The sequence below is a fragment of the Ambystoma mexicanum genome, chromosome 4p (assembly GCF_040938575.1).
Source record: "Ambystoma mexicanum isolate Mex_15411 chromosome 4p, UKY_AmexF1_1, whole genome shotgun sequence".
NCBI classification, from domain to species: Eukaryota; Metazoa; Chordata; class Amphibia; order Caudata; family Ambystomatidae; genus Ambystoma; species Ambystoma mexicanum.
Window position 1 is genome coordinate 180,231,731 of NC_090927.1, and position 27,014 is coordinate 180,258,744.

At 43.3% G+C, this 27,014-nt stretch overlaps 1 protein-coding gene across 1 annotated transcript in view; it reads left to right on the top strand.

Moving 5' to 3' along the window:
• CHRNA2 (cholinergic receptor nicotinic alpha 2 subunit) overlaps positions 1-27,014 on the top strand; it is a 315,904-nt gene that overhangs the window by 181,502 nt on the left and 107,388 nt on the right. Inside the window, exon 3 of the mRNA XM_069605647.1 lies at positions 24,562-24,606. Within this exon, the coding sequence (XP_069461748.1) occupies positions 24,562-24,606 (45 nt within the window). The remainder of the gene's footprint in view (positions 1-24,561; positions 24,607-27,014) is intronic.

Here is a 27,014-nt window from a genome sequence, read left to right on the forward strand (position 1 = left end):
GCATAGGGTTGCAGGAGCTGATTCTTGTCATCTGCTCAATTGCTGCAGAGAAAAGCTTTGTGGGTCAGACCGTATATTGAGAGAGCCCAGATGGTATCAGTGAAGCACCCAGAAGGATGTCTACAGCACTGTGATAACTAGCTACAGCCTTAAAGGTGCTTTCCCTGTTCAGAAAGATGTCCCCTGTTGTCTGGTGTGTGGCTTTGATGACTTACAACCCTTCCTGCTATATTTGTATATTTCAGAATGAGGAAAGAAAGAAAAAGCTTTGACTCCCTCCCTGTGCTAACTTCCCCAGTCATCTGAAACAATGGTTATTTTTAGTGCTCTGCATAAATATTGCAGTCTCTCCTTTGCAGGTTCTGAATATCTGCGGTGCGTGTTTCAGGGGTGTTGCTAGGTCTGGAAAAGATCCGGGGCTACGCTAATGTCAGGATTGTCGGGACTCGGGACTAGCTAGCCTTTCGGTTGTAGCTATAGCCCCCTCATAGCCGCTCTAGCTATGCCTCTGGTGTGCTCGGTCCTTTCTTCTCCAAATCGGCATTATTGAAAAATCTTCATATATCAGATGTTTTTTGCTGCTTTTTTTTTCTCTAAAAATACAGCAGGATAATGGTATATAAGGGGTGGGGGGTAGAGAATAGACTTTAAACAATTGAGTTGGGGACTTTGGGGGGCACCCCCCAAAACAATTTTTGATGATTTTTTTCGGGGAAGAAATTTCTACAAAAAACGAATCGAAACATAAACTGCTGTTAGGCAGAAACCTGTGCAGTTCCCTCTGGGACCACTGCAAAAGGTTTAAGACTACAGGTGTTGGCAGTAAACCCACTTGGTAGCAGTCTGCACCGCACAGATTCACTGTGGTAGCTGTGGCTGAGCAGCCAGACTTCCCTCAAGAAGAGTTAGGCAGTATACAGAGGATACATAATAGGTACAGAGGTACAATAGCACAAGCAAACACTGACCAGAGCTAGGTGTAAAAGTATAAACTTATTTATTAAAGGTACACTCATAAATTACACTAGCACATTAGAAAAGGTAAGAAAGTCAAACACAGTTACTATTACTCATATGTACATCCCTAATCGTTTGTTGGACAATTCTAAGTTAACACCACTTATTTCCAACCAGAGGTGAGCGCTTAACGTTAGATGGTACTCCAACAAGTATTACCAAAAGGGAGGAAAAAGGCAGAAATAAAGAGAGCAGTAAGGTAAAACACTTTTCACATAAGGTTAGCGAAGACAGTCAATGGAGAAACAAGGGGAATTAGTTCGGGGCCCGCTTTAGAGGGAGCCAGGCAAAAAAAGTGCCCAAGACCACACAATGTCACAAGTCTTTGCAGGTGGGTAAAAAAGGTTTTACTACGGTTCTGAAAAGTTTAGTTAGGGTGTCCCAGACCTACCCAGGTTCGAGAGCCGAGGGCTAAATCTACCCCGTACAATCGGTGGCAAGGGAGGCCGGGCGAAACACAGTACCTTTAAAAGTGGAAAGATTCCTCCAGCGGTGGTAGTCGTTCCTGGAAGTGGGTGCAAGTTGCGGCGTCGTCCCGAGGAAGAGGTGATCTCGACGGGGAGGAAGGCTGCAGGTCGTTGCACTACCAGGGATGAGGCCAGCCGTGGAGTTTTCCGGTCACAAAGGATTTGTACCCCTCTTTCGCGGTTGAGGTAAAAAGTGGTATCCCGGCTGCCGGGGTGCTTGGCACAGGCAAGGCGACCACGAGATGCTTCGGGACGGCGAAAAGAAGGCAGCAACTGGTTGTCCCCACCAGTTAAGGGAAGAAGACTCTCCGGCAGGAGATCTCCTCTGTCGTCGGGAAAAGTAGTGAGACGATTCTGCAGGGCTTCACCGGTGGTGTCGTCTTGGTAGGTCGGCTCGGCTTCTCCCTCTTCGGCTTCTTAGGTCCTGTGGCGACTTCTGAAGAACCAGTCCCAAAAACCCTGCTTTTATGCAGCAAACCCCCATTCATACAGCCTAGCTGTCACTCAAACATGCTAAGTGGTGAGCGGGGTGGCTCACCACTTGGGCCAATCACACTAGAGTGCGACATGAGTTAGCAAGGCAACTCAGTCCAGGGTGCCTAAACCCCCTCCCACACCCCCTGTGGTACCCAGACAGAATGGCACCACTTTGGAGGGCTTCTGTGCAGAAGCCCGCCAAAAGTGGAACAAAGGCTCGACTCGGGTTCAGGGTTACTGAAGTGAACCTAGACGCCATTTTTGGCGGCGAGTTCCGGCAAAAGACCCCAACCGGTGAATTTATATTAATTAAATAAACCGGCGGTATCTTTAACATTGCACCAAAAAGTGGTGCATCAAAAAACAATGGGAAATCCCATTGGGAAATATTCCGGTGGAATATTTCCGTGGTATCCACTGCCACCAGCCAGAACTCGGCGAGGGGGGACGGGACAGTACCCCCTCGACAACAGACCCAGGGGCAATCTAATTGCCCCTACCAGTACTTCCACAGTAAGATGGTTTGTACTGGTTAAGTTCCTAAGTTAAGACTAGTAAAGTCAATGGTAACTTTACAGACCCAGGGAGACAGTAGTCAGTCCCAGGGTGTGGAGTCTATGTTTGGGGGTCCCTAGGACACCCCTGTGCTACTGCACTGAGGGTGCTGTGTAACACACATTCAAAAACCCATGATGGCCTATGGGGAAAATTACCCCCTAGCCCATAAGCACATAGCAAGTCACAGAAAACTCTCTCAAGTCATGCCCAAGAGTGAGGGTAAAAGAGTCTCACTCTTGGCAGGAGAAAAAAATAAACCCCAGAAAATCCAGCAAAGCTGCTGGGGGACTCACTAGGTTAGGAAATTCAGCCTAAACAGAGAATTCTTCCTAACAACTGCCGATGCAGGGGCATAGAACCAAGTAGCTTAGAAGAACTTTTGAGAAATTGGTGGGGTTTGGAAACAATATTAAGAACTTTATAAGAATCTATACGAGACCCATTTTCTTATGCAAGCCATGTAAAGTGTTATAGGTTTTAATTAGGATGATTGTAAGATCGTATAAGATTCTCATAAGATGCTTGAAATGTTTGCAAGGAAACTCGAACCTGCAACCAAGGGTTCGCCCATAAGGCACAATACATTTGTGTCTCCCATCCAGTGCCCAGAAACACAGCACCCTTCTCTGATCTGGCAAGGGGGTTGGGGGTTGGAGTGCATCTGCTAGGCCCCCGCCACCGCGACGCTAATGTGTCTTGGCAGGGAAGTCTTAACTTCATATGTTGTTTGTGCCGTGGGGCGAAAGGGCAGCCTGTCATGAACGCTAATGTGTTTCCGCAACAAGAGGAGAAATGAATGATTTATGTGAAAGCAAAATGGCTGCGTGTTTGTGAGATGCTCTGCCCCTGAACGGCTAAGCTACAGCGAGCAAATGCAACCCCCTCCCCCCAACACAATGTGACGGAGCCCCATTCTGAATGAGGCCTAACGTGGATTTGTGTATAGTCCTGGGGGGGGGGGGGGGGGCACATGAGCAACAAAATACATTGTAAATGCGTTTTTTATACCTGAAGCAGTCTGCGCGATGAGGATCTATGGAGAACCTCCCACCCCCTAACATTAAATTATTCAGCTATGGGGTAATTTGTGCTCCTGGGAAAACATAGGGGGTGGATGGCATTCATTAAAAAGGCCAGCAGATGTGTTCTCATTATTGGGTTGCCACATACCCAGTTAAGGTTTGAGATGATTCCATATAAAACAGTAGTACCCCAAAAGGGGCCTGCCGATATCACTCGACATCAATAAGCAAGCAATGGCAAAACAACAGGCATGAGCATTTGCCATAATATCGCAATAGCCAGAAAATGGTGTGAGTACCTGAGCATATGATGCCAGTGCCTGCCCAACCCCCAACTCCCATAGACAAACCAAAACTGTAGGCTTTGCCAATCAGTGCTTTTAGCCGGACTTCAGTCAAAGACTAGAATGGAATACACACGTGTTGCTTATCAACCAAGTGGCTGAAGGCTCATTTACAGTGGCAATTAAGCCATTACCGCTAAGAAGACTGCATAGAAATAACACTGGCAGGCCCTATAATATGATATGTTAGGTCATTTATAATGCGCTTAATACCCAGAGGTTTCTAAGCGCGGACCCGGGGATTGAACCTGTGTTGCCACGTCGTCTTGCTTCTAAGGCGAGCGCATTGCCCCTGAGCTATCCTCCCGAGACCATACAGCATAACCTTTGATGTTAGTGCTTGATAGAGCTAGCTCAAATAGATGTCAGCAGGATGTGTTTTTGGTGGGGAATTGCAGGTAGTGGGTGGTAATGGCCAGAGGGATTTTGCATGCCCATGGGCAGACAATGGCGGGCCAAAAAACCACACTAGCTGAGTGTCGCTCCTCACATCCCATCTCCCTCCTCTCATTACTCCAATGCAAACGTTTTGGCCTTCAGGTGCTGCTAATGCACCACCGTATAGGAACTGAAAACCGGTAGGTGTTTTCTTTTTATTGTATTGCCACATACTCAGTAAAAATGTGTGAACATTCTGTATTAAGGAACAACACCCTAAAATGTGCTTCTGATATTAACTGACATGTATACAAAAGGGCCTTGCCTAGCATCAGGAACGGCTTAAACAAGTAATAGAATGAGTAAATATATACACCCAGCCGGGGTGCTAATAGCAAATGCTAATTGGCTTTCAGCCAATCAGAAAGCTTGGAAAAGGGGCTTTACCTTATGGTAAAGCCTGCTTTCTGAGCCTTCTCAGAAGCAGGAGGCTGCCATCGTCCCCACTGGGACAGCAGGTAAGTGCTCCCCGGTGCCACCTTCACCCCTGACACCTAATTTCCACATCCCTTGTCCACACTGTCCAACTTACCTGGAGCTTCCTTATCCTCACTGGCATCGGGAACACTTAGTGTTCCTGACACTTCCCTGTCGCGGTAATGGCCCCGGTGGAAAGGGAGAAGGGACTAAGTGTAGCTCTCTGCTCTCTTGTCCATGGCAGCCTTCTTGTTTTGTAGTTTTTTTAAGTTAAGAAAAAGACAAGCACACCATTTCTCAACTTAAAAAAAAAGAAATAGTAGCATTCCGCAAAAACATGGCAGGATGCTAATAGCAATAACCCCCTCCAGGTGGGGGCATTACCAAGTCTGGAAATGTCCTGGGATCATCGTGCTAAGGCCCTCGCTTCGCTGTAACTCGGTAAGGCCCCCCTCCTAAACCCCCCACCCCCCTGCCATCAGGGTTCATTGCTTATTTATTAACTAAATTTCCCGCCCAAGAAATTCCATGTTCTAAGTAATATTTTAATTTGGTAGAATTGTACTGCCTGTATTTGTAAACTGGGAGTAAAATGACTTTCATGATTTTGAAAAATAAAGCTAATTCTTAGCAAGAATATTGATTGCACATATAGTTTATTTACGAGAAAGAGACTTTGAGTTGTAGAAATGCATTATTTGTATCTAGTAATTCCTGCAAATTAAGAAAATACATATAACACAGTGGTACCGCAGCAATACAATAATTAATGTTACTGGACACTTTATTTTTTTATTTTTTATTGTTGTATGATTAGTTTACATAAAACCTTATACAACATAAAGTACATTCCAAACAAGTAGAAAAATACATTTCATTTTATGAGCAGAACATTTTTAACACTTTTATCAACTTTTAAAATCGTTCCCAGACATAAAATCAAATTCCATATGTATTATATACAGTTTACATTTCATATACCGTATATCATTTCATATACCATAGGATCAATCTAGTCTCTACTCATTGAATTCCTTATTTTTTGCTTCCAGTTCCTCCTGAATATTAAGTAGGAGTGAATTCAATGCGAAGATTAGGGAGATATTTACACCCCACATGCAGCGACTCCAGAACAGATTCTTCGACATTTCCCAATCCCCCTCAAATCTATCTGTAAAGTAGAGAGATCTTTTATTCCCAAAATGGGTGCATGTCAGGAGAAGGTGCCTAAGTGTTTCTGTCATGTCAGTCTCTCCACAAAATCGACATGCAAGATTTTTAGAATTATCCTTCGACCCTTTTTCTGTATGGGTCCAATGGTAAATTCTTTCTAGAGTGGGCATCTGATTTAGTCTGAAACGCATAAATGTAGTTCTCGCCTTCTGGCAAGGAAATCTTTGAATATATAGAGGAATCGATTCCCTTGCATGCAAAAATTTAGCATACTCCTTGTAGGTAACATGGGACTCAATATCATTTACTGTGTCTACCCAGTCTGACCTAAATAAACATTTTTTGACTAGTCCCGGTCGTTGAATCAGATCATCTAAACAAAGTCCTAGCGATTCCAACAAAAAGAACATTCTATCGCTAAAACTCTTAATAGATAGTACCGTCCCCGTTTTGAATACCTTATTCAACAACTCATATAAAGTGTTTATCGGAGGATCATATATTTTTCTAAAAGAGGAGAGTTGCCTCCACAAGTATCTGGCTTTAAGTGATATGAGACATAGCTCGTGCCGAATAATGGAATTGGGGATTGCCCTTGAAAGGCCCATTGCTTCCTTCCACAGTTTCCCCTGGATCACATTTAGATATGAACTCAAGTCCTTTGTACAAATGTCCAAACCGTACAAAAGAACCGGTTCACATTTCGCAAGGTAGAATCGTCTAATAGGCAGAAGCGAAAATTTACAGACCTTTCCCCTCAGAAACTTCATCTGATTCTTTAGTTTAGCTGTTTTATCCCCAAGATTCAGTTTCCACATCTTTAAGCTAGATTGGTTGGAAAAATTATAACCTAGATAGGTTATGGCCTGAACCTGTTCCACCGAGTTATCTCCCATCTTCCAGATACATGGTTTGGCAACTCTTTTCCTAGAAATTACAATCGTTTGGGATTTCGAAGCGTTGGGGGAGAGATTATTCGCCAGTGCATATTGGTAAAAAATATCCATCCTTCTGCGAAGGCCTCTCGGGGTACGATCAAAAAGGATAAAGTCATCTGCGAAGGCCATCCACTCGATAGCCAAGCTACCCAACCTGACCGGAGCAATGGAAGGGCCCTGCCACATGTCCTCCACATCGCTAACGTACAGGTTAAAGAGCGTGGGTGCAAGGGAGCAGCCCTGCTTGACCCCGACCTCAGTATCAACTGCATCGGATAGGGAACCTTCTTGTGATAAACATACCCTAACGGAGGTATTCCTATGTAGAAGAGCCAAGATTTGGACAATCTTGCGTGGAACATTTATAGCTAACAATTTTGTCCACAATCTTGCTCTAATAACCCCATCAAAGGCATTAGAGAGGTCCAGGGAAGCCATGTATACATCTCCCATTTTAGTTTGGTGAACTGTATCTCTAAGATGAGCCAAAATCATCCCATTCAGGTCGGTTCCCAAGCCCTCTCTGAAACCAACCTGGAATTTACTATAGCAGGCCTTCCCTCTAATAACTTTATTAAGGTCCCTCAAAAGCAAAATACCAAAGACTTTGCTCGCTGCATCTAACAGTGCTATAGGCCTGTAGTTCTGTGGATTTAGGACGTCCCCTTTTTTGTAAATAGGAATTATAATGCTCTGCGACCAGGTTTTAGGGATGGAATGATATTTAAATACATCATCAAATATGGGTTTGAGTAACTTAGCCCACATTTCCGGGGCCTCCTTTATAACAAAGGGGGGAATACCATCGGGGCCCGGTGCTCTAGAAGGTTTGAGCTTATTGATGGCCCATTTGATATCCTCTATATCCCACAAACACTCACTTACAACCGGAGGGCCCAAGTTAACATCCTGTTCCCTAGAGAGATTAGCGGGTAGAGCGAACTTTGCCTTATAAAAGAGAGTCCACACATCCGCTTGAATGGGGCAGTCTAATTTATCTTTAGCAGGCGTGAGTATGGAGTTGATGGTAGACCAAAATTTAACCTCTCTGCCCTTGCATAGATTATACATCATCAGTTGATGTGTTTCGTGATATTGATCCATTCTAAGAGACTTGTAGTTCTGAATTATTTTTTTCTTTTTCAGCCTAAATTCCGCGAAAGGAATAGATGCTTTTTTCAAGACTTTAATTTCCCTATATTTAGTATGCTTGGCTTTTTGAATTCTGGGATCAGCCGCCCGCACCCTCGGTGTCGGCACCCCCAGATCTCTGGCCATACTAATTTTATAGACACATGACAAAATAATATTATAGTAGGAACCTCCCAACTCAATGTCATCCCCCCTAATACTTTGAAGCTGCACCTGTGACAGATTTTCCAACACCAAGGTATTAAATTTCTTAATTATTTTCTTATTCCAAGTAACCCTTCTCCCATTGTTTCCCACGTCTAAACCCTGCAACATGGGATTGATATAAATACCCTTGTCGGGGATGAAGAGAGAAAAACATAAGGGAACGTGATCACTCAACTCGACCTCCATATGTGACAGTTTTCCACAAGCTTGCTTCCAGCCATTAGATACATAGAAGAAATCAATTCTAGAGCTCTTACTTCCTCTTTTCCAAGTATGTTTAGGAAGAATCCAATCTAAGGCATGGTCTAAAAGACCCAAATCCCAGTTATCTAAATAATTATCCCACCTTATACCTCTTTTTGTAGTCGTACTAAGAAGTCTAGGTAATACCCCTCTTTCATTAAGCACCGAACCATCGGCACAAGCTGAGTTAAAATCCCCTCCCAAAATAATGCGATTTCCAAACCCTTTCTCAAACCAATTTCCCAAGATTATATCTAGAGAGTCCTCCACTTCCTCAATGTCTACTTTTAGCGGATTCCAATAGAGGTTCAAAAGGAGTATCGGCTCTAAATTATTCTCCCTAGATAGCATAATAGCCAGAAGCCAGTTACTCCTAAATATCACCTCACCTACGAACCCCAAGTTACGATTGATGGCAATAATCAGGCCTCCGCTGGGTCTGTCCAGCTGACCCCTGGTAGCTACTGAAGAAAAAGTGTAGAAACCTTCTATGTGCATATCTGAAAGCATCATAGTTTCCTGTAAGAAATAGATACGGGGGCGTACATAATTTTCCCTTTTATTCAGAAACGTGTTGAGATTGATTCCCCCAAAAGAATTCCAAGAGATCACCTCAATCTCTATATAGTTAGGAACACCCCTTGTCTTGTCTAAATGTTTCCAAGGTTTTGAGTGCCGGTTTTAGCCATGACCAATCCTGATTATTATTCAGGAGGCTTGAAATCAGTGCCAACCCTGGGCCCAAATTTTCTAATTTATTATTATCAAGTTGAATAATTTGTTTGATTTGACTGTTATTCGGTTCCTGATATTCAAGAAAATTATTGGCCTCTTTCTTATCTGCTAATGAGAGTAGATCATAGCCCAAAGAATTAAGATTTTTTTCTTGGGCACGCACCATATCTGCTACCATTTCCGAATGAAAGCAACTTACCATTCTGTGGTTGTTGCAGTTAGGAAGAGATATGGCATCTATATCATCTGTTGTTATAGCTCGTAGCACAGGGATCTTTTTAAACAGATTTAAAAGATGAGTTCTGTTCAAGTTAACCTGAGAGTCTGTTATATCATTGTTAATCCAACCCACTATTTTCCCTGTACAGAGCTTAATAGGGGCCTGAATCACAGTAGATTGCTTCTTTGTATGATCTACTCCAGAAGGGATCATAGCATCATCTTCCGGATCTTGTAGTTTTGGTGGTTCTATATTTTGGGGGTTTCTTTCCATAATATTAGTGGTAGAACCACTATCCCTCCGACACAATTCGGTCAACCCCTTAACGGGATGGGTAGTATTACTTATAGCTGGCAGAGTTTCTTGGGAAACCGTAGGGAATTTGACTTGTTGTGTGCCTACAGATGTTCTGGCGTGTTTAGTGCTAATTATTGTGCCAAAAGCTGTCATCTTTGTTTGTTTGGTTTGAATAAGCTCAAATCCACGTTTCAGCAAGTTATTCTTTTCCTTATTAGCGTCTATAATAGTTTCCCCACAGGCCACCGGGCCTTTATTATTCTCGCCCTGAACTGGATTTTCTTCCTTATGAGCATTCTTGGGACCCCCCCTAACTTCCGTCTCTTCCTGAAGCGCGATGTTTCTAATACCTTTAAGGTTGGCATTTCTACCTTTAATTTTTGTATTGGGCATGTTTTTACTTTTTTTAAGTGTCCTCCCCTGCTTTTTAGATTTATTACGCTTACCCACTGGGGATTGGGGCACCTCATTTATATTATAGTCGGAAATATTCACAGGCACTCTTCCATCATTGTTACTCTTTGCCTCCAATTCCAGCTCTTGATTTGATGATTTTTTCTCTCTATGTTTGGTCTTATGTTTGCTTTTTAGCCCTTTAATTGGTGTGGTGTATTGAGGGGATCTTATATCTTCACTACTGATGTTCAAAAGTTCTATGTCATTAAGGGATACTCTCGTATGCATCTGTGTACTGTGATTATCCAACTCCTGATCTTCGGAGCACCCTTCAGTTGCCATCATTATGACATCTATGAGGGTTGAAGGACTATCGGGAGAAACCATTTTCTTTCCGTAATTATTATTGTTGTCCTCAATATCTTTTTGGCCCTGGGAATCGCGTTCCCCTAGCTCTCTTTTAGATGAAGTGGGGCAGTCTCCTGAAAGCATAACTTCCAACAGAGTGGTAATTTTTGCATCCATGGTAGTTAATCTTATATCCTGATCCTTTCTAAATTTGTCACATCGACTCTGTTCTTTAATAATATGCTCCTTCATGGTCTTGCCCTCTACTATTCCCTCCAAAAATGCCAGACGAGACAACAGCTGATTGAAAGCCGCTTGTTGCCCTATCATAGAGCCCGCCATAGTCTCTTGAGATTCCCCCAGCGTTTTCAGGGCCAGATTTAGACTAATGTGTAGGTTCGACAGGAGTGGTAACAAATAATCCCCTCTCTCCTTCCTACTTAAACCTGATATTTCTTGTTTATCTTCTTCTACTACATGGTTTTCTCGTAGAAATTGCTGGGGATCCGTTGCTTTGTCTTCCATTTGCACTATTGTTTCCTCCCATTTGTCAGTTTGAGTAGAGGCTATTTTATTATGTATAGACGAATTGGCTGTTTCTATGGGCAATTTAACCAGAGATTGTTGCGTACCCACTAGTTGATTCCCAGTTATGTAGTTGTTTTCATCACATGGGTATGAGTAAGAAGGTGCACCCTCCGATAGACTCCTTGCCCCCTTTCCATTATGCGCAGATCTACCTGCTGGTATCTCTAAATCCACAATTTCTTTAAGCAAAACACCCGTAGCATCTGCCATAGTAAAGAAAGAGTCATCTAAATCGCTTTCCCCAATAGGTTGATTGGGATTATACTTTGGCCGACTAGAAGTCCCTTTAGAATGAACTCCCCCCTCATTTAGTTTAAGGGTTTCTAACCTTGGAGAATTTATGAAAGACTGCACATTATCGTTATTCTCCTTTCCAAAAATGAATGTAGCTGGCGAAACATGTGAAAATTGCATGAATCCGGATGGGTTTATACCCTTCCAAGGTAACGATTCTAAACCTTCTCCAGCTTGTATTTTACTATTCAAAATCTTCCTCTGAAGGGGGGTAGAAGCGTGATAGCGGACTACCTTTTTAGTACCAATAAAGCTTTGTTGGAGGCATTCTTCATCTGTAAGTTCCTGTCTAAATTCTTGTTTGTCCCTATGAACCCCATTAAATTCGGAATCTGCTAACTCCATATCCCCATAGCTAGGGGCTACGACATCGGACACTACGAGGTCGGTAGAAGCGGAGCCCCTCTGACCCCCTTCAGCACTTAAAATAGACTTTTCTTTAGTCTCACCCACAGCTAAAATAGGGTTAGGCATATTTCCAGTAGAATTTCTATACACAGGTGCCTCACTCAGCCTCCCGGAGCCAGGTTGAACCTCTACTATTATAGGTGCTTGGTTCTCAACAGTTTCAAACCCACTTCTAAGTGCGGGCATGTTAAAAGTAGATGCACAGATACTATATTACTTACCGAGGGGAGCACCGCTCGCAGCCTCTAGGTATTAATGATAATATCTCCGAAGTGGCTATGAGTAAAATCAATAAAAACAATAGCTGGGAACAAAAGATATGCGATTAAAAGAGTATATAATGTTTGTCAATTACTTTTAAAATCAGTATCACATATATATAGAAGCATCACCTTGGGAACGCCCGATGGCTTGAGGAGCAGCCAGAGTCCGTCTCTCTTCCCCAGTGTCCAGCTAAGAGCAACAGTTGACCCCTGTAGATACTTCTTAGTAAGTGAGACCCAACCGGGCTTCCTGCGCCACCCTGAGCCAAACAGCAGCAAAACAGTACAGCTAAAGATAGACTGCAACGCCCTTTACTCCGCGGACGGGCTTAACGCCGCAAGGGTGGTTTGGGCTGGACTATGAGGCTGCACAAAGTCACGTGATTGCCCACGTGATCGCCGGTTGGCTCCGCCTCCTCCCGGAAGCGAGCGTGCCTCAGCAAGAGCCCTCCGTGGCTCGCAGTGCCAAGGATAATGTTTCCAAATGAACGTTCTCACAAATATAGCAGCGCTCTCCTCCAACAACAGAATACACCGCAAAGGCGGTTTGGGCTGGACTATGAGGCTGCACAAAGTCACGTGATTGCCCACGTGATCGCCGGTTGGCTCCGCCTCCTCCCGGAAGCGAGCGTGCCTCAGCAAGAGCCCTCCGTGGCTCGCAGTGCCAAGGATAATGTTTCCAAATGAACGTTCTCACAAATATAGCAGCGCTCTCCTCCAACAACAGAATACACCGCAAAGGCGGTTTGGGCTGGACTATGAGGCTGCACAAAGTCACGTGATTGCCCACGTGATCGCCGGTTGGCTCCGCCTCCTCCCGGAAGCGAGCGTGCCTCAGCAAGAGCCCTCCGTGGCTCGCAGTGCCAAGGATAATGTTTCCAAATGAACGTTCTCACAAATATAGCAGCGTTCTCCTCCAACAACAGAATACACCGCAAAGGCGGTTTGGGCTGGACTATGAGGCTGCACAAAGTCACGTGATTGCCCACGTGATCGCCGGTTGGCTCCGCCTCCTCCCGGAAGCGAGCGTGCCTCAGCAAGAGCCCTCCGTGGCTCGCAGTGCCAAGGATAATGTTTCCAAATGAACGTTCTCACAAATATAGCAGCGCTCTCCTCCAACAACAGAACACTTTACTGGACACTTTATATAAGAAGCCTAGAAATCAATTTCACCTGCAACTTTTGATCTTGTCCATGTAAGTTCACAATATTTAGCACTGAACTGACTTGCATAGCCAGAGACACATGCCATATTTGAGACTCATACCAAATGTGACTCATGCCAAATGTGAAACTCATGCCAAATGTGAAACTCATGCCAAATAAACGTTTTCATGTTACAAAAGAACGCTTAAAAGGTCTGATTTTTTTGTATTGGGTTTGACTTTATGGGTTTGACTTATAGCCTCAATAAACACGATATCGGGTTGCCTATATCGAAACTGTTTTCTTCGATTTTAAAGATTTCCAATGCAAACTTAGCCGTGGCGCGCGGCACAGACACACAAACCACATCAGCCAAACACAAGATATTAAAATTAAACCTTAACTCACACTACACTGCTACATCACAACGCTAATATATTAAATATTGGGAAGGTTACACCCATTCTATGGCTTAAATCGATCGATAATAAATGGTAATTACATGCCGGGGGCAACATGCTGTTGGGCCCTCTGCCTGCAATGTTAAACCTCCATGAGGCAGAGGGGATAAGGAAAGAGTAAAAGTGGGGTAAACTCCCTTTAACTCTTTCAAATTCCCCTTAAAAAGAAAACACAGTCTGCAAGTACGGATTCAAGGCAACATTTACCTATGCATTCAATTGCAATTCGCCTGGTTTCGACCAGGTGCAAAAGTGAGGCGGATTCCATTAGAATTCATTGATTGTACACCCGCGTGAAAATCTCAAGCATGCGTACAACGAGGCGCATTGACGAGACAGAGGAGGACAGCACGACGAAGTTCTTATCTGTGCTCCGAAGCCCTCCTCGCAATCATCGGTGCTCCAAAATGGGTCAGCACATTACAATGGAGTCATAGAAGTCTTGCGCCTTGCTTTTACGCCATTTTTAAATGAGGCAAAATGAGTCTTGTGAAGTAGTAGTGTGAGTTAAAGTTTAATTTGCAGTGTGATGGACTTTAGGCAGGGCATTTGTACTTTAACGTCCCAATTTAAAACAAGCATTGTTTTGGGTTTAAGTTAGGCCTGGCAAAGGCATTTGGCAGGCACTGCGGTAATGGCACTAACCTGCCATTAATGATGCTAAATGGTGCGAGCGCCTGGGCGTATAGAATAGCAGTGCCTGACAAATTCCTGCTATACAAACCAAAACTGTTGGCTTTGCCAATGCCTGTGCTTACAGGACGTCAGAGAAGGACACAAACACTGCTAAAAATTCAAATGGCTGCAAGCAGACCTGCTTAAGCTACGGTTATTACACCAGTAACACGTTTACAGCTCCAACTATGGCCCTCATACTCAGAAGACTTTGAAATAACACAGTAAGGAACTTTTAGTGAAAAAGTTAATGTTATGGCATGATATGTTAGCTCAAAGAGATCCCAGTAGGATGTGCTGTGGATGGGAATGAAAAAATGTCTCGGGAGGATAGCTCAGGGCTTGCCTTGGAAGCAAGAGGACACAGAGCAACACAGGTTCGATCCCCGGGTCTGCCCTTGGAAACCTTTGGGTATTAAGCGCGTTATAAATAACCAATCATATCCTATCATAAACAGTATAGTGCCATAAAGTAATGGACACTCCCGTCCCCTGCACACCTGAATTACTGCCGGCTGGGACAGTCAAGGTTTGGTCTAATCATTTGCAGAGTCAATCATAAGTGCTTGTTATGAAATATTCTTAAGAAATAGGCATTCAGTGAGTCAAGGTTTAATGTACAATTAGTGTTATTCAATACAAAGTATAAAATTAAATCATAAATATTGCTCTACACATTTCAGGAGGTTCCCTACTTAGGGAGCGAAATATTATTCTCATAAGTCTTCAAAATTTCAAAAGTATCTGAAGAATAAATTGAAGAGCTATAGTCAATCGTTCTGTTTCTAAGTTGATTTTGGGTTACACGGGTCAGTTCCAACATCTCTCAATTCTGATATGAAATCAGAGTATTAATCAACTGGCTAGCTTCTGCCATGTGTTTCTTTCCAATCCATTTTCATAAAGGATTTTTGTAGACGTATCCACTTCACAATATAATGTCTCAATCTTGTCTCTAGAATGAAAGACAAGGACTACTGAATAATGTCAATCAATTGTTCAATAGATCAAAATGTGCAACTACGTACGTGTGCTTACATATCCTTTCATCTGCATATTGTGACTTGTGAAAGCTTGTCTCCAACTGCATAGTCACTTCTTAATAAATGGAGCTCTATCACCACCTCATGGAGGCAAATTAGAACGGGTGGTGTTTTAAGGTCTTTAAAATCAGTCAGGATGATTCTAATAGCCAAGATTAAAGTTTAAAAAGACTCACCTCCCGAGCTGGCCATCCCTGTTCGAATCAGAGGAGATCAAAGGGTAGACTTCAAATGATCTTGTTATTATCATAGGTGTGGTGCGGTACAAGCATCTGCGAAGACAATTGGATACTGTAATTTACAGCTCTATGGGGATGTGCATCACAGTGATCTATAATGGTAGTGGAGATAATGGGCAATATAGAGTATAGAGTTCATGCTCTTTTAGGGATACTGAGGTGGATATAGATAGTAAATCCTAACCATCTGTACAGTTGTATGTATATACCTCCTTTGTGGCAAGTCATTGTTCAACAACAATGTTTCCACGCGTCAATTCTCATTTTATGGCCATTTATGTATACCGCGTCACAGCCGTGACGCAGTTACGTGATGACATCATCACATCCGCCATCAGATATGACTTCACACCTTATCGAAGTGCAGTCAACCACATAAAAACAACTATGTGTTTCAATGTCAATAGAGTTTGCGCACACTGGTTCATCTTGTATGCAGTGGCATACAGTATCCAGTGAGGAAATTAGCCCCCATCTTGTTTGTGCATATTCATTACAAGTTAACATTTGATTCAAGGACATCCTCAGGGATCCCAAATTAACCATATGGATTAGCATGGCCTTGGGCAGTCAGTGGGTGGGTAAATAACCAAACAACATCTACAAGCTTTGTGTCTCTCCTCATATTCCATCTCCCCCTAGCTGTAATGTAATGAAAGCAAGACAGCGCAGCGCAACACAGGTTCATATCCCGATCCGGTGCTTAGAAACCACTCGCTGGTATTAAGCGCGTTATAAATTAACAATAAAATATACAAAATATTTATATATGTATACTCTAATGTAAACGTTACGGCTCATAGTTGCGTGCCACCTAATATTCCAAACTAAAAAACATATATTTATTTATATTTACATTTAAGGTTCTTCTAAGATAAGGGAGCTGAAACTGTGGGGCTGCTCCTTATGACTTGGTGTTGCTGCTGTCACTGATCAGAAGATGTCAGGGAAGCAGTGCAGATTAATATAGGGGGGTGGACTTTCTCTTGGGAGTTTCATGACATAATTACTTCTCTGGATCCGGCACCCATCTCTCTTCTTTGGTCACTATTAAAATAGCACAAAAAAGCATCACAACTTAGTTCCAGAATATTTTAAGAAAAACCTGTATTAGTTGGTCCCAGAAACCTGTCAATTTTCAGGTGATCAAGAAAAATCCCTACATCCAGTCTCATGGTATCGAGGATCTGGGCCCCTTTCATTGTGTTACTTGTCAAATCATGTTCCTGGAAAGGTTCTTTCCTCTTCTTTATCTGCTCTTCTATGATAGAACAATTCCACTTGTCCCTGAAAGAATGAACCGCTGTGTCCCTGCCTAAAAACACTTTTCTTAACCTGACAATTCCAAAAAAAGGGGACAGTGTACAGCCTGCCCAGGGCCCTAGGTGTCCAAGGTCTTTAAGGAAACCATTGCCACCCAACTCCAGACTCACCTCCACAATCATGGCCTTCTCTGGCCACTATATAGCGGTTGCCATAGAAAATGGAACAGAAGAGCCCTCTTCAAAATCTTGTAAAACAGCATCAAAAACAGAATCAAACACAATACATGCCTTCTTGTGCTCAATGACTGCAATGCTAACTTTGACACCGCAAACCTTGAAGGTAGAAGGAGTCACAGATTCCTTCTTCCCCCAGTTTTCATTTCCTTTTATTATTTTGCTTATAGCGGAAACCTAACTCAAAAGTAGCAGAGCGCTTTATAACAGGATTTTGCCAGGAATGGGCTTGGAATTGTATACAATAACGCAGCACTTTTTGGTGGAGGGAGAGAGGAATTTTTACTGCTGTGGCAGGTAACATTAAAAGAGTCATGTTTTTAGTGTTTCGCAGAACTGGAGGAAGCTAGAGGCATTTTGAGCCAGGATTGAGTTTCAGATGGCCGTGCTTACTCACTGCCCATTCTCAAATACAGGTATCTCCTTAGGCAAACCACATCTAATAACAACAAGGCATATACAAAGCTGAGCAGGGGAAAACAACTACAAGCAACCACAAAACACCCATCAACTCCCAGGGAGAGAAAGGAGTAGGGAAAAACAAGAATAAAGCTCACAGCCTGCCTGCCACCAAGAACTAGGATTAGAAGGTTCAGTCACGACAGGCCCACTATCAAAACCATTACCGTAAATTTCTTCGAAAACCATTTCACCAAATGAGATTTCACAGAATTTATTTCACCAAAAATGGTAGGGGAAATGGTATATGTTTACTGCATAATAGCTCGGGTGTGGGGTAAAGGTGTACGTTAGGGTAGGGAGGGGAGAGGGGGGCTGCGGTGGTCTCCCTCCGCATTACAAACAAACAAAAAAGTAGAAAAAGCAAAAAGTAGATTTCTTTTTTCGGTGAAATGGATTCAGTGAAATCTCCATTAGGTGAAATATTTTTGAAGAAATCACACACATCCTTACAAAACACTGCACTGTAGCAAACTGAGGCTTTTAAATTGGATTAATGACAATATGCCTCAGACGTGATTAATTGTAGCACCTACCAGCCACAGTGGTTCTGAATCAACCAGCGATCCTTTCCTTGTACGGTATCAGACAAAGGTATTCTGGGAAATGTATTCAGAAAGTACTTCTTATATGTAATTCTGAAGTTTTTGGTTTGCTACAGGCATATGCTACAAGGTCTGGAAGCAATATCCAACACGGCAGACACACGTTGTATAGTGTTGGGAACCAGAGTGACGTGAGTTTCTCATGGCAGCTGGTATCCCTGAACTCTACCTATGGAACAGCAACCCGCAAAAGGACTGGGAAAACTGTCCGCCATTGGCTCCAGATTTGCTGGCAGTTTTCTCAGACACAAAAGCTTAGCTTAGCTTCACTCCTTCCACACCAAATGCACTCGCATCTCCCCCATCAATTCAAATTCAGACTCATTCTGGGTCACAAAATTACTCTGAGCACCAGAGAGTCAGAATTGACTGAAATATACCTCTTGACTGATAAACAAGTGCATGGTCAGCATATCCGACCACTACGATGCCATGTCCCGTCATGCCGTCCCTCTTTCAGACGGGGCAGAGAACAGCCCAGTAGCAGTGCGATCCTTCAGAATCTCCGAACTTTGCAAGCAAGCAAACTTACACTACCGATCAAACCACCAAATCCTCCATGTTGAAAAAGTCCAAAACAATGCAGCGAGGTTGGTGGCTGGTAAGAACTGTCGGACTGCCTCTCAGTAACTGGAGAAACTGGCTCCCTGTCAGCACCCAAATCCCCACCTATTGAAGCTGCCTCTGGAAGGTGGCAAATACTGCAGAAACAAAGTAAAGTTCTACTCCGCTGGATTGTCCCTCTACTCCTCCAGAACAAAAGGTGCCCGGATCCACAGAACAATGTGCACGTCTAAAGGAGGCAGGCTCTTTGCAGCTAGAAGAGGGCAGGTACGGTATGAAGTGCACCCTGGACCACCAACCACGCTGAAGCCAACTACCTTGCTTTTAGCTTAGAAATAGATCTAACAACCCAACTATTCTGAATCTTCAGCCAGAAGTGATCTTCCTAACAGGAAGCGCCTTGAGATCATTAGCATTGCACAGCAGCGCTGTACATCGAAATTCATTCAATAATTTCTAAATTGTACCCAGTCGCAATTCCATCCATGGCCTGGGACTTCAAAAATCTTATGATCCATAACGGCTGGATGCTTCTTGATGCCACTTGCCAGTACTGCCTGTATCGTAGGGCACGGTCTTAACTATCTAACAGCTTTACCAAATGTGTCAATTCTTACAATCCGCCAATTAGAAGAAATCAGCTGAGTTGAGGATGGAAATGGATTTTATACAGAAGCAGTTCATACTGCTACTTTATGGTATTTTTTAAAAACACTAAGGATCAAATCTGGGTAAACTATATTTGGTTCTCACGCCGACATAAATAGGCGGCCATCTTGATTTTGCGGGGAAAAAGCTGTGGTTATCGTGCCGGAGTAACTTTTCAGTAAAAGGACAGAACGACATTTCAGACTCAACTAAGCCCCCACTTTAAACAGAATTATGCATTAATCCTAAGTAACCAGAATTGATTTGTATTAAAAGAACCTTTATTAAAACGCTGTCATCATGCTAACGAAAAAAAAATATTTTCTAACAACGGGAGGTTCAGCCTTTGATGGGAACTATCCATTCTCTGGCAGGTTCCTATTGAAAATACAATAAGAATAATTTAAGGGAACCAAATGAAATTAAAACACAGGATCAGCAGGAAAGAAGTGAGTAAAAACACATAAGTCATAACATGTGGGTATGTGCATCACTGAAAAATTGAATAATTGATTACCTTCAGTTTATATTTAAAGCAATTCAATGAACACTAACTAGCCTCTTCCATCTAAGTTAAACAATTAAGTACTAGCTTAACTAGAAAAAAGAAACTGATACTAATTCATATTAGTTTTGTTATATAGATGAATGTTGGCTATATATGAATGTTGGAGCAACCCTCCTGATGAACAAACTGATTGCTTTGGAGAAACACGTGTCGAGGGAATTGTAACATTTGAGAAGGGGAATTCAATTATTTTGACGTGATGTAACATCAGATTCTAGTGATTGAAGACAACCATTGAACAGAAAAAATAAATTGAGAATTTCATCAACATCCATGTCCCAAGTGGCCATTATTGAAACTTCATTACTAAAAACAACCGGTTTGAGGCGTCCTTTGAAGGTGTGGACCTGAACTACACAGACACTGGTAACTCGGCAGGAAACATCTGTTGTGTCATGGAGGGTCTGGTTTTCTATGTTGTTTGCTTGGTGTTTGCTTTCCAGGCGATAATCTGAAAGGGAAACCCGGCTATTGCTGAGCTGCAAATGCTTCATTCGAACAACAGTTCATGGAATTGTGCTGCTCTGCAGTAAATATTACTAGCCATGGAGCTCCGCAGTTGTAATTTTAAACCACAGATTGTTGACAAGTAAGAGGTAGATGAACATGCCAGACCATGTAACATGCGATTATCTGTGATTACTCCGGGGCAGCCATGTATGTCCATGGTACAATGCACACCTTTAGAGCATGGGTATGCATGGTCGGTCTCTGTGAAATTAAGAATTTGTGGATTTCGATTGTAAACCATGGTCAGGCATGGATTTGTGGTTGAACAGGGTGAAGCCATGAAAAACCATGCTTTGGCCATGAACTTAACAACAGGGCTCCTTATCCTCCTTGCAAATACCATTGAACTCTCCCCTGCACCCTGTTGTCGCAAAGTAGTGAAATGGTGTAGACTGGTATCCCAGGTAGAGCCCATTACCAACTCTGCCACCAAATTTGGCCTCTGCCACCGCCTGAGTGACTTGGCACAGGAAGTCAACCTTGGCCGTTCCTCAGCGAGTCCGGCCTTGGCATCTTTGGTGTCCCACAGAGGTCACCCTCACTTCTATGCCTTTCAGAAGCTACCTATGCGCAACCTGCTGGCCACAGGCTTGAAATCCCATTGGGGTGATTCAGCGTTTCATTCTTTGGAGAGGCTGAGAAAAATGTACCATTGAGTTGGGTGAAAGTAATGCACGCTCTTCTGTGCAGTAGAATGCTGCAAGGCTGTGACAGCAAGGGTTTCAATCACTAAGGCTAAAGGGGAGTTAAGCATGCATTCCACCTTAAAATATACATTTCAGGACTCTCATTGTTTTGGGGTTTAACACCAATGTTACACTAACTCCGGAGATGTCAAAGAACAAGCATGCATGCATAAACAGCACAAATCAAGACGGCTACTCAGTGGTCTATATTTTACATTAAAAGGTTCATGCAGCCAGTCACATAGCTCATTAGGTTAAAATGCCAGCTGCAGTGATCTGTGTGTAACCTAACCTGCAAGGACTGGTTTCACAATGCATTGGGCCTAGGCTGACCAGCAGACTCTCTGTCGTCGGGACACCACTTTCCCATTCCGGGTCATTTATTTCACAATTCTTTGGTTTCAGGTTCTAAGTCCAATTTGATCAAGTGATTTTAACTTAAGCTTCAGTTGCGAAAATGCACTTGGTTGTTAAATGAAAGGCCGGGGCTGAAGCACAGGACTGATATATCGCCAGGGCGGTATCCGGTCATTCCATCGAATACAAAGCATCGACAGACCATACCATTGAAATAAATGCATCGAAAACAAAAACATTGAATGAATGTTTTTAAATGGTAAAGGATTTAGCTTAGTAAAAATTGTTTTTAAGGCTAAAAAAAGGGGTTTGGGGGGATCCACCCCCCCCCCGATGAAAAAAAGACATTTTTAAAAATGCATTCTATGGTTTTTTTAAATGCTTTTGGTGTCTATGGTATGGTTGTCGATGGTTTGGCTGTCGATGGAATCGCTAGGAACCCGCCAGGATAGCACGCAGCTAGCTGGTTAGCCTCCACAAGCCTGTACGGCCTCCATTCAAATACATAGCATGCATCAGCAAGCAATGGGAACTGTTAGTATGCAGGCTTTCCCATCGCGATAGCCTATGAAAAGAGTTAATACTGTGCTTTTTGTGTGTTGACTGACCGGCATTAGAAGCTGAGTTTAAAGGGTTAAAAACATGCAGTAAGCTAAAATCATATCCCTTGCAATTGGAGAAAAGCCTATGTGGTACCGCTATTTAAAAAAGGGGATATGAGAAATCCGGGTTATAGATCGATAGCAATCCTGGACTGCTCCTCACAGCTATTTGCCGGTTTGTTACTAAAGGATCTTTCAGCCTGGGCACATAGCGTAGGTAAGCCCGATAAATATCAGAAGCGTCGTAATAGCGGCTCCAAGTTAAACAGCTTTTTAATCAAGATGCTCAAGTCGAAGGTTTTAGTCAAAGATTCCCCCCCTGTTTAAATCGCTAGCGTCAATCTGGCTAGTGCTCTCGACACTGTGAGCAGGTCAAGGTTATGGAAAAAACTCATGGTTGGGGTGTCCCAGGAGGTTTATTGAGATTACTCGTGGAGCTACATACCGAAACCAACATGCAGGTATGTTGGAACAACTATGGCAAACTAGGCTTCCCAGTGGGTACGAATAATGGACTTGGACATGGATGCGTCCTTGCTCTCTGTCTTTTTAATTTATACATATATATCTGATATTTTAGAGAGTTTCGAAGCCTGTGTAAGGCTGGGCCACTTATAAATTCCTATATTGCTCTTGCCGAAGATGTCTTATTATTTGATGGGACGCCATTGGGCCTGCATGCTTTGACAGTCTGTTTGCAGGAGAATAACCTAATTATTAACACCGATCAGTGCATTTTCCAACCGTAAAATAAGAAAGACCAGCTCATGGTTTATTGGAAATGAGAAAATTGCTGATGTTAACATAATGAAATATTTGTGGTTTCTGATCGCAAATAGGGTGAAATTTAGTACTCTCCACACTAAACTTAGTCCCCAAAAAAGGCCCAAATACTCACCCAATGCAGAAATATTGTACATTTACCCTTATTCCGTTAATTCATTATAAGGGCAAGGTTTTAGCATCTCTTTTGTATGGATTTGAGTTTATGAACTTAGATTGAGAATTGGTGGAGCGTTTGGAGAGCAATTTTTGGAAGAAATTGTTGAACCTGCCACTGGCCATGGGGTTTGTCCTAATCCTGCATGAATTAAGTTTAAAATCTTGGCACAGGGTGATACAGATTGCAAAATTGAGGCTCTGTAGTAGGATGTTGTGGCCCCCCTGCCCCAGGCTCTGTTTTCGAGGAATTATAGGAAGTTCTTGGAGCAGGGTCTTTTGGTCTATTGCAGGATTTTAATCAGTGTTGTGACTTGATTTTGGAGAATGCAGGGATACATAAGAGCAGTTTTTTGGTAAATCACAGTAAGGTCTACCAATGGAGTGGGGATCAAGACCTACTACGCAAGTATAAACTGTATTTCGATGTGGCGAACCAATATAGGCCCTATCAATCATTGCCGGATTACCTAAAATATCGGACTTTGTTTATGCGTTTTCGCTCCAATCAGTTAGGGACACTGGACTGATGGGGCAGTGTCAGAGGCATCCCACCAGAGGAAAGGACCTGTAGATGTGGTGGTGAAAAGATTTTGGAGTACTTGAGACACTGGATACCATCTTTTTCTGCCCTCTTCGCTGACAGGGTTCAACATGTTGGGCGATTTGTGATCCAGCCGACCAAACTGTGCTCCAAATTGTTTTGGAATTAATTGTTCAAGGGGAAGGTTGCGGGGGGGGGGGCGTCCCTTCACTAACCCTTGCTCGTATATGCTTTTTAAAAAACATCCATTTTACATAATGGGAGACATTTTATATGTAGTTATATTATCATGAAGTACTGGAAATGTATTGTAATGGTAAAGATGTGTATGACATACATTGTATGTGTTAGATTTATATAATTGTAATTGTGTTGTCTAACGTGCTAAAGCTTTCTAAACTAAGGACACAATTAAAACAAAATATATCCAATTACACAAATGTGGCTGCAGGCCCCTGCTTTGGAGCCCCCACTGGTTCCCGCCTTTTGCGGCCCGGATGTTCCTCTCTGTGGGAAGGGCTGCAGACTGCCATGCGCGCCGGCGCGCGCCTAGTTATCTCAAAGCGAGGCCCAGGCAGACGTGCGTCTTTGTGCGTAGGGTCCACGGCCTGCTGCCGCCCGTCAGCGGAGGCTGATTCAATGCCGCCCGCGGTCTCACTGGCTGCTGATACCGTGAAATCTGGGGCTTTTAGAACCGTATAGCCAATGTCCGGACTGCAATCTTTCAAATTGAAGCTACAAAAAAAAAAAAAAAATACACATAACCCTATTAGTCGCTGTTGCTTTCAGGCAGGGGAAGCACTTTGTCCTGCGCAGACAGCTGACGGGGCCGATAACCTGACAGCGGGCCTCTAATTTGTTTGATGAACTGAGGCGCAGGGCGGCAGTTTCCTGCGAGCTGGCCTCCTGCCAGCCATTGATTTCAATTCAGATAAATTGCTCCTTCCACTCGGACTAAATTAAATCTCTTCCTTTTCTCTACCCCCTCCCTGATTTATTTTTTTCTTTCTTCAGGATGAGAAAAACCAAATGATGACCACGAACGTGTGGCTGAAGCAGGTAAGAGCCAATTTCCAACAGGATTGCATTTTTACTCACAACAGCGGGCGCTGTAGCAGTGCCGGTAAAGTGGGGGATTAGGGGAGTCTGGGTCTGCAAAACAGCTGTGGAAAGTCATGGGATGTAAGGCGCACTGTACAAAAGATATACTGTATATATTCGAGCTATGGACAGTAAAACAATCACTGAGAATTTCTTTTTTTTCTCAAATGTTCAGTTACTAAAAGTCTATGTTAAGGTTCAGCATAAACATAAAATAAAACCACCAATATTTTAATTACTTATTCCCTTCCCGCGATCTGAATGACAGGGCCTAGTAGGATCATTGTTTTGTCCTCCCTCGGTTTCCCCCTCCTTGTCTTGTCGCGCCTAGAAACACTTGTGTACAGGTTCGTTATAAATGCAATATCATATCAAGTGACTAATATCAGATCACAGTTGCTGAAAATAAATGACACACAAAATTCAAAAGCCCAACTTCAATTGCAGCATCAGTGCAGGGTACAAACGCCCCTCCGCAGGCTTCCATTTCACGTTCTGGGGTTCCACAGATACGCCATCATGCACATACGCGTCATTCAACAACAGCAGTTCTATAACCATGATCATGTGTCTCCCCCTTATCAACGATAACATCTTCTCTACACAAAAGACATCTTAATCCTAGACCAAAAGATTTACTGTGAGCTACCAAAATCCCCCAATGTTTCAGGAAGCTGCCTCGCTCTAGGACACTCTGCTGTTTCTGTTGTCTCTTTGGTCCTGTGCAGCTCTTTCTTGTTCATGCGAACATAGACAATTGCCCTCTTATACGTCATGCGTTCCAATGCACCCCTTACACCTAACCACGTTTCAATGTCCAAAATGTGTCTTACCAAACTGCAAATTCCTTTAATTGAGGCTACCTGAAGCCGACTTACTAAAAGTTGACAGCCTGTTTAGACTGTATTGCCCTGAAAGTCAAATGATAATTGTAAAGTCTGCTATAAAGCACCGCTCCTTCTTCAGCCGTTTTTATATTTTAAAGGGGGCCTTCCTCTCTTTCCACTTTCAATGCCCCCCATCTGATTGTAGTAATAAAAAATAAATAAATAATTTAGCATTTATATAGCACTATGAACCCTCAGGTATCTGAGCGCTGCTTATTATTACCCATGGGAAGGATGAAAGGCTTGGCCCTGCTGGGATTCGAACCTGCGTTAGCAAGCTCTGCACAGATGCCAAAGCAAGCGCTCTACTCACTGTGCCACTTGACCGGCTAGTGTTCAGATATGCGACCCTCTCTGCCAAAAATCTGGTCTTCGATTCCCACACCTCCTCATACCATATTTACCCCACAATTTACTGAACCATTTTCCTTCTGCCTGCCAGTATATCCGCTCCTGCTAAATTACCAATGCAAATAGTGGTTTTTCAATTTGGAGCGGTCCAGTACTTCCCAGTAATTAGCGTGGGACACCATAACATTTCAACCTTGAGATGTTCTTCAAAATAATGGGTTGAAATGATGAATTTTACAGTACGCTCTCTGTAAAATATAGGGAGGGCGGACAAACAGTTTACAGTTAGTTCAGTAGGGAGACACATGAAAACATGTTGGCTGTGTTATAATGTCACTATAAGAAGACGTTGGGCCTCATTATAACTATGCCAGTCCGGTAACAACGGTGCTAGTAAGCCTATCGGTACTGTTGTTACCGGACCGGCACAGTACAACTAAGCGGACGGGTGCTGTCCCACATGCCAGGGTCAGACCTGCCGGGTGGGACGGCACCCGCTTGCAGAGTTCTCATGGGAGCACTGGCACTGTTTTAAATGGTGCCGGTGCTGCTGTGTCACCATTCCCATGGAGTCCTAGGGGAATGGTCCTAGGGGACTCCATGGGAATGGGGACTAACAAAAATTACCAGTGCCTGACTTCCCGGCCACCGGACTTGGAATAGCCCGGTGGCACCTGAAAGTCACGCGCCGGTAATTCATTACGGGTCCGGCAGCTACCTGCCAGTTTTACCGGCACAGCTACTGCTGGACTTGTAATAAGGCCCATTGTCCTGTGAGCTTTGCAGTGTAGATATGTAAGTATAGCGTTTGTAAGAAGACACTCATGTTGGATATGTCAAGTAAGGCCAGTATTGTATTTGGGTTTATATAGTGCAAACCTAGCTACGAAGAAACGGAGCACTTGAAAAGTAAGCACTTTGGGGCTACATAGTTTGGCGAAGGAGAGGTCATATTATTGACACTGTAAGAAGACATTGGGCCTCATTACTAGTCCGGCGGTAACCCTGCTGGTGCTACCAGTGGGTTGCTGCCGGACTTGCAATATTTACTGGCGCATGGCTTGTTGGTAACACTGGGGGATTACAACCCAGGCGTTCCGGGAAGTCAGGTGCCAGTAAATTGTAAAT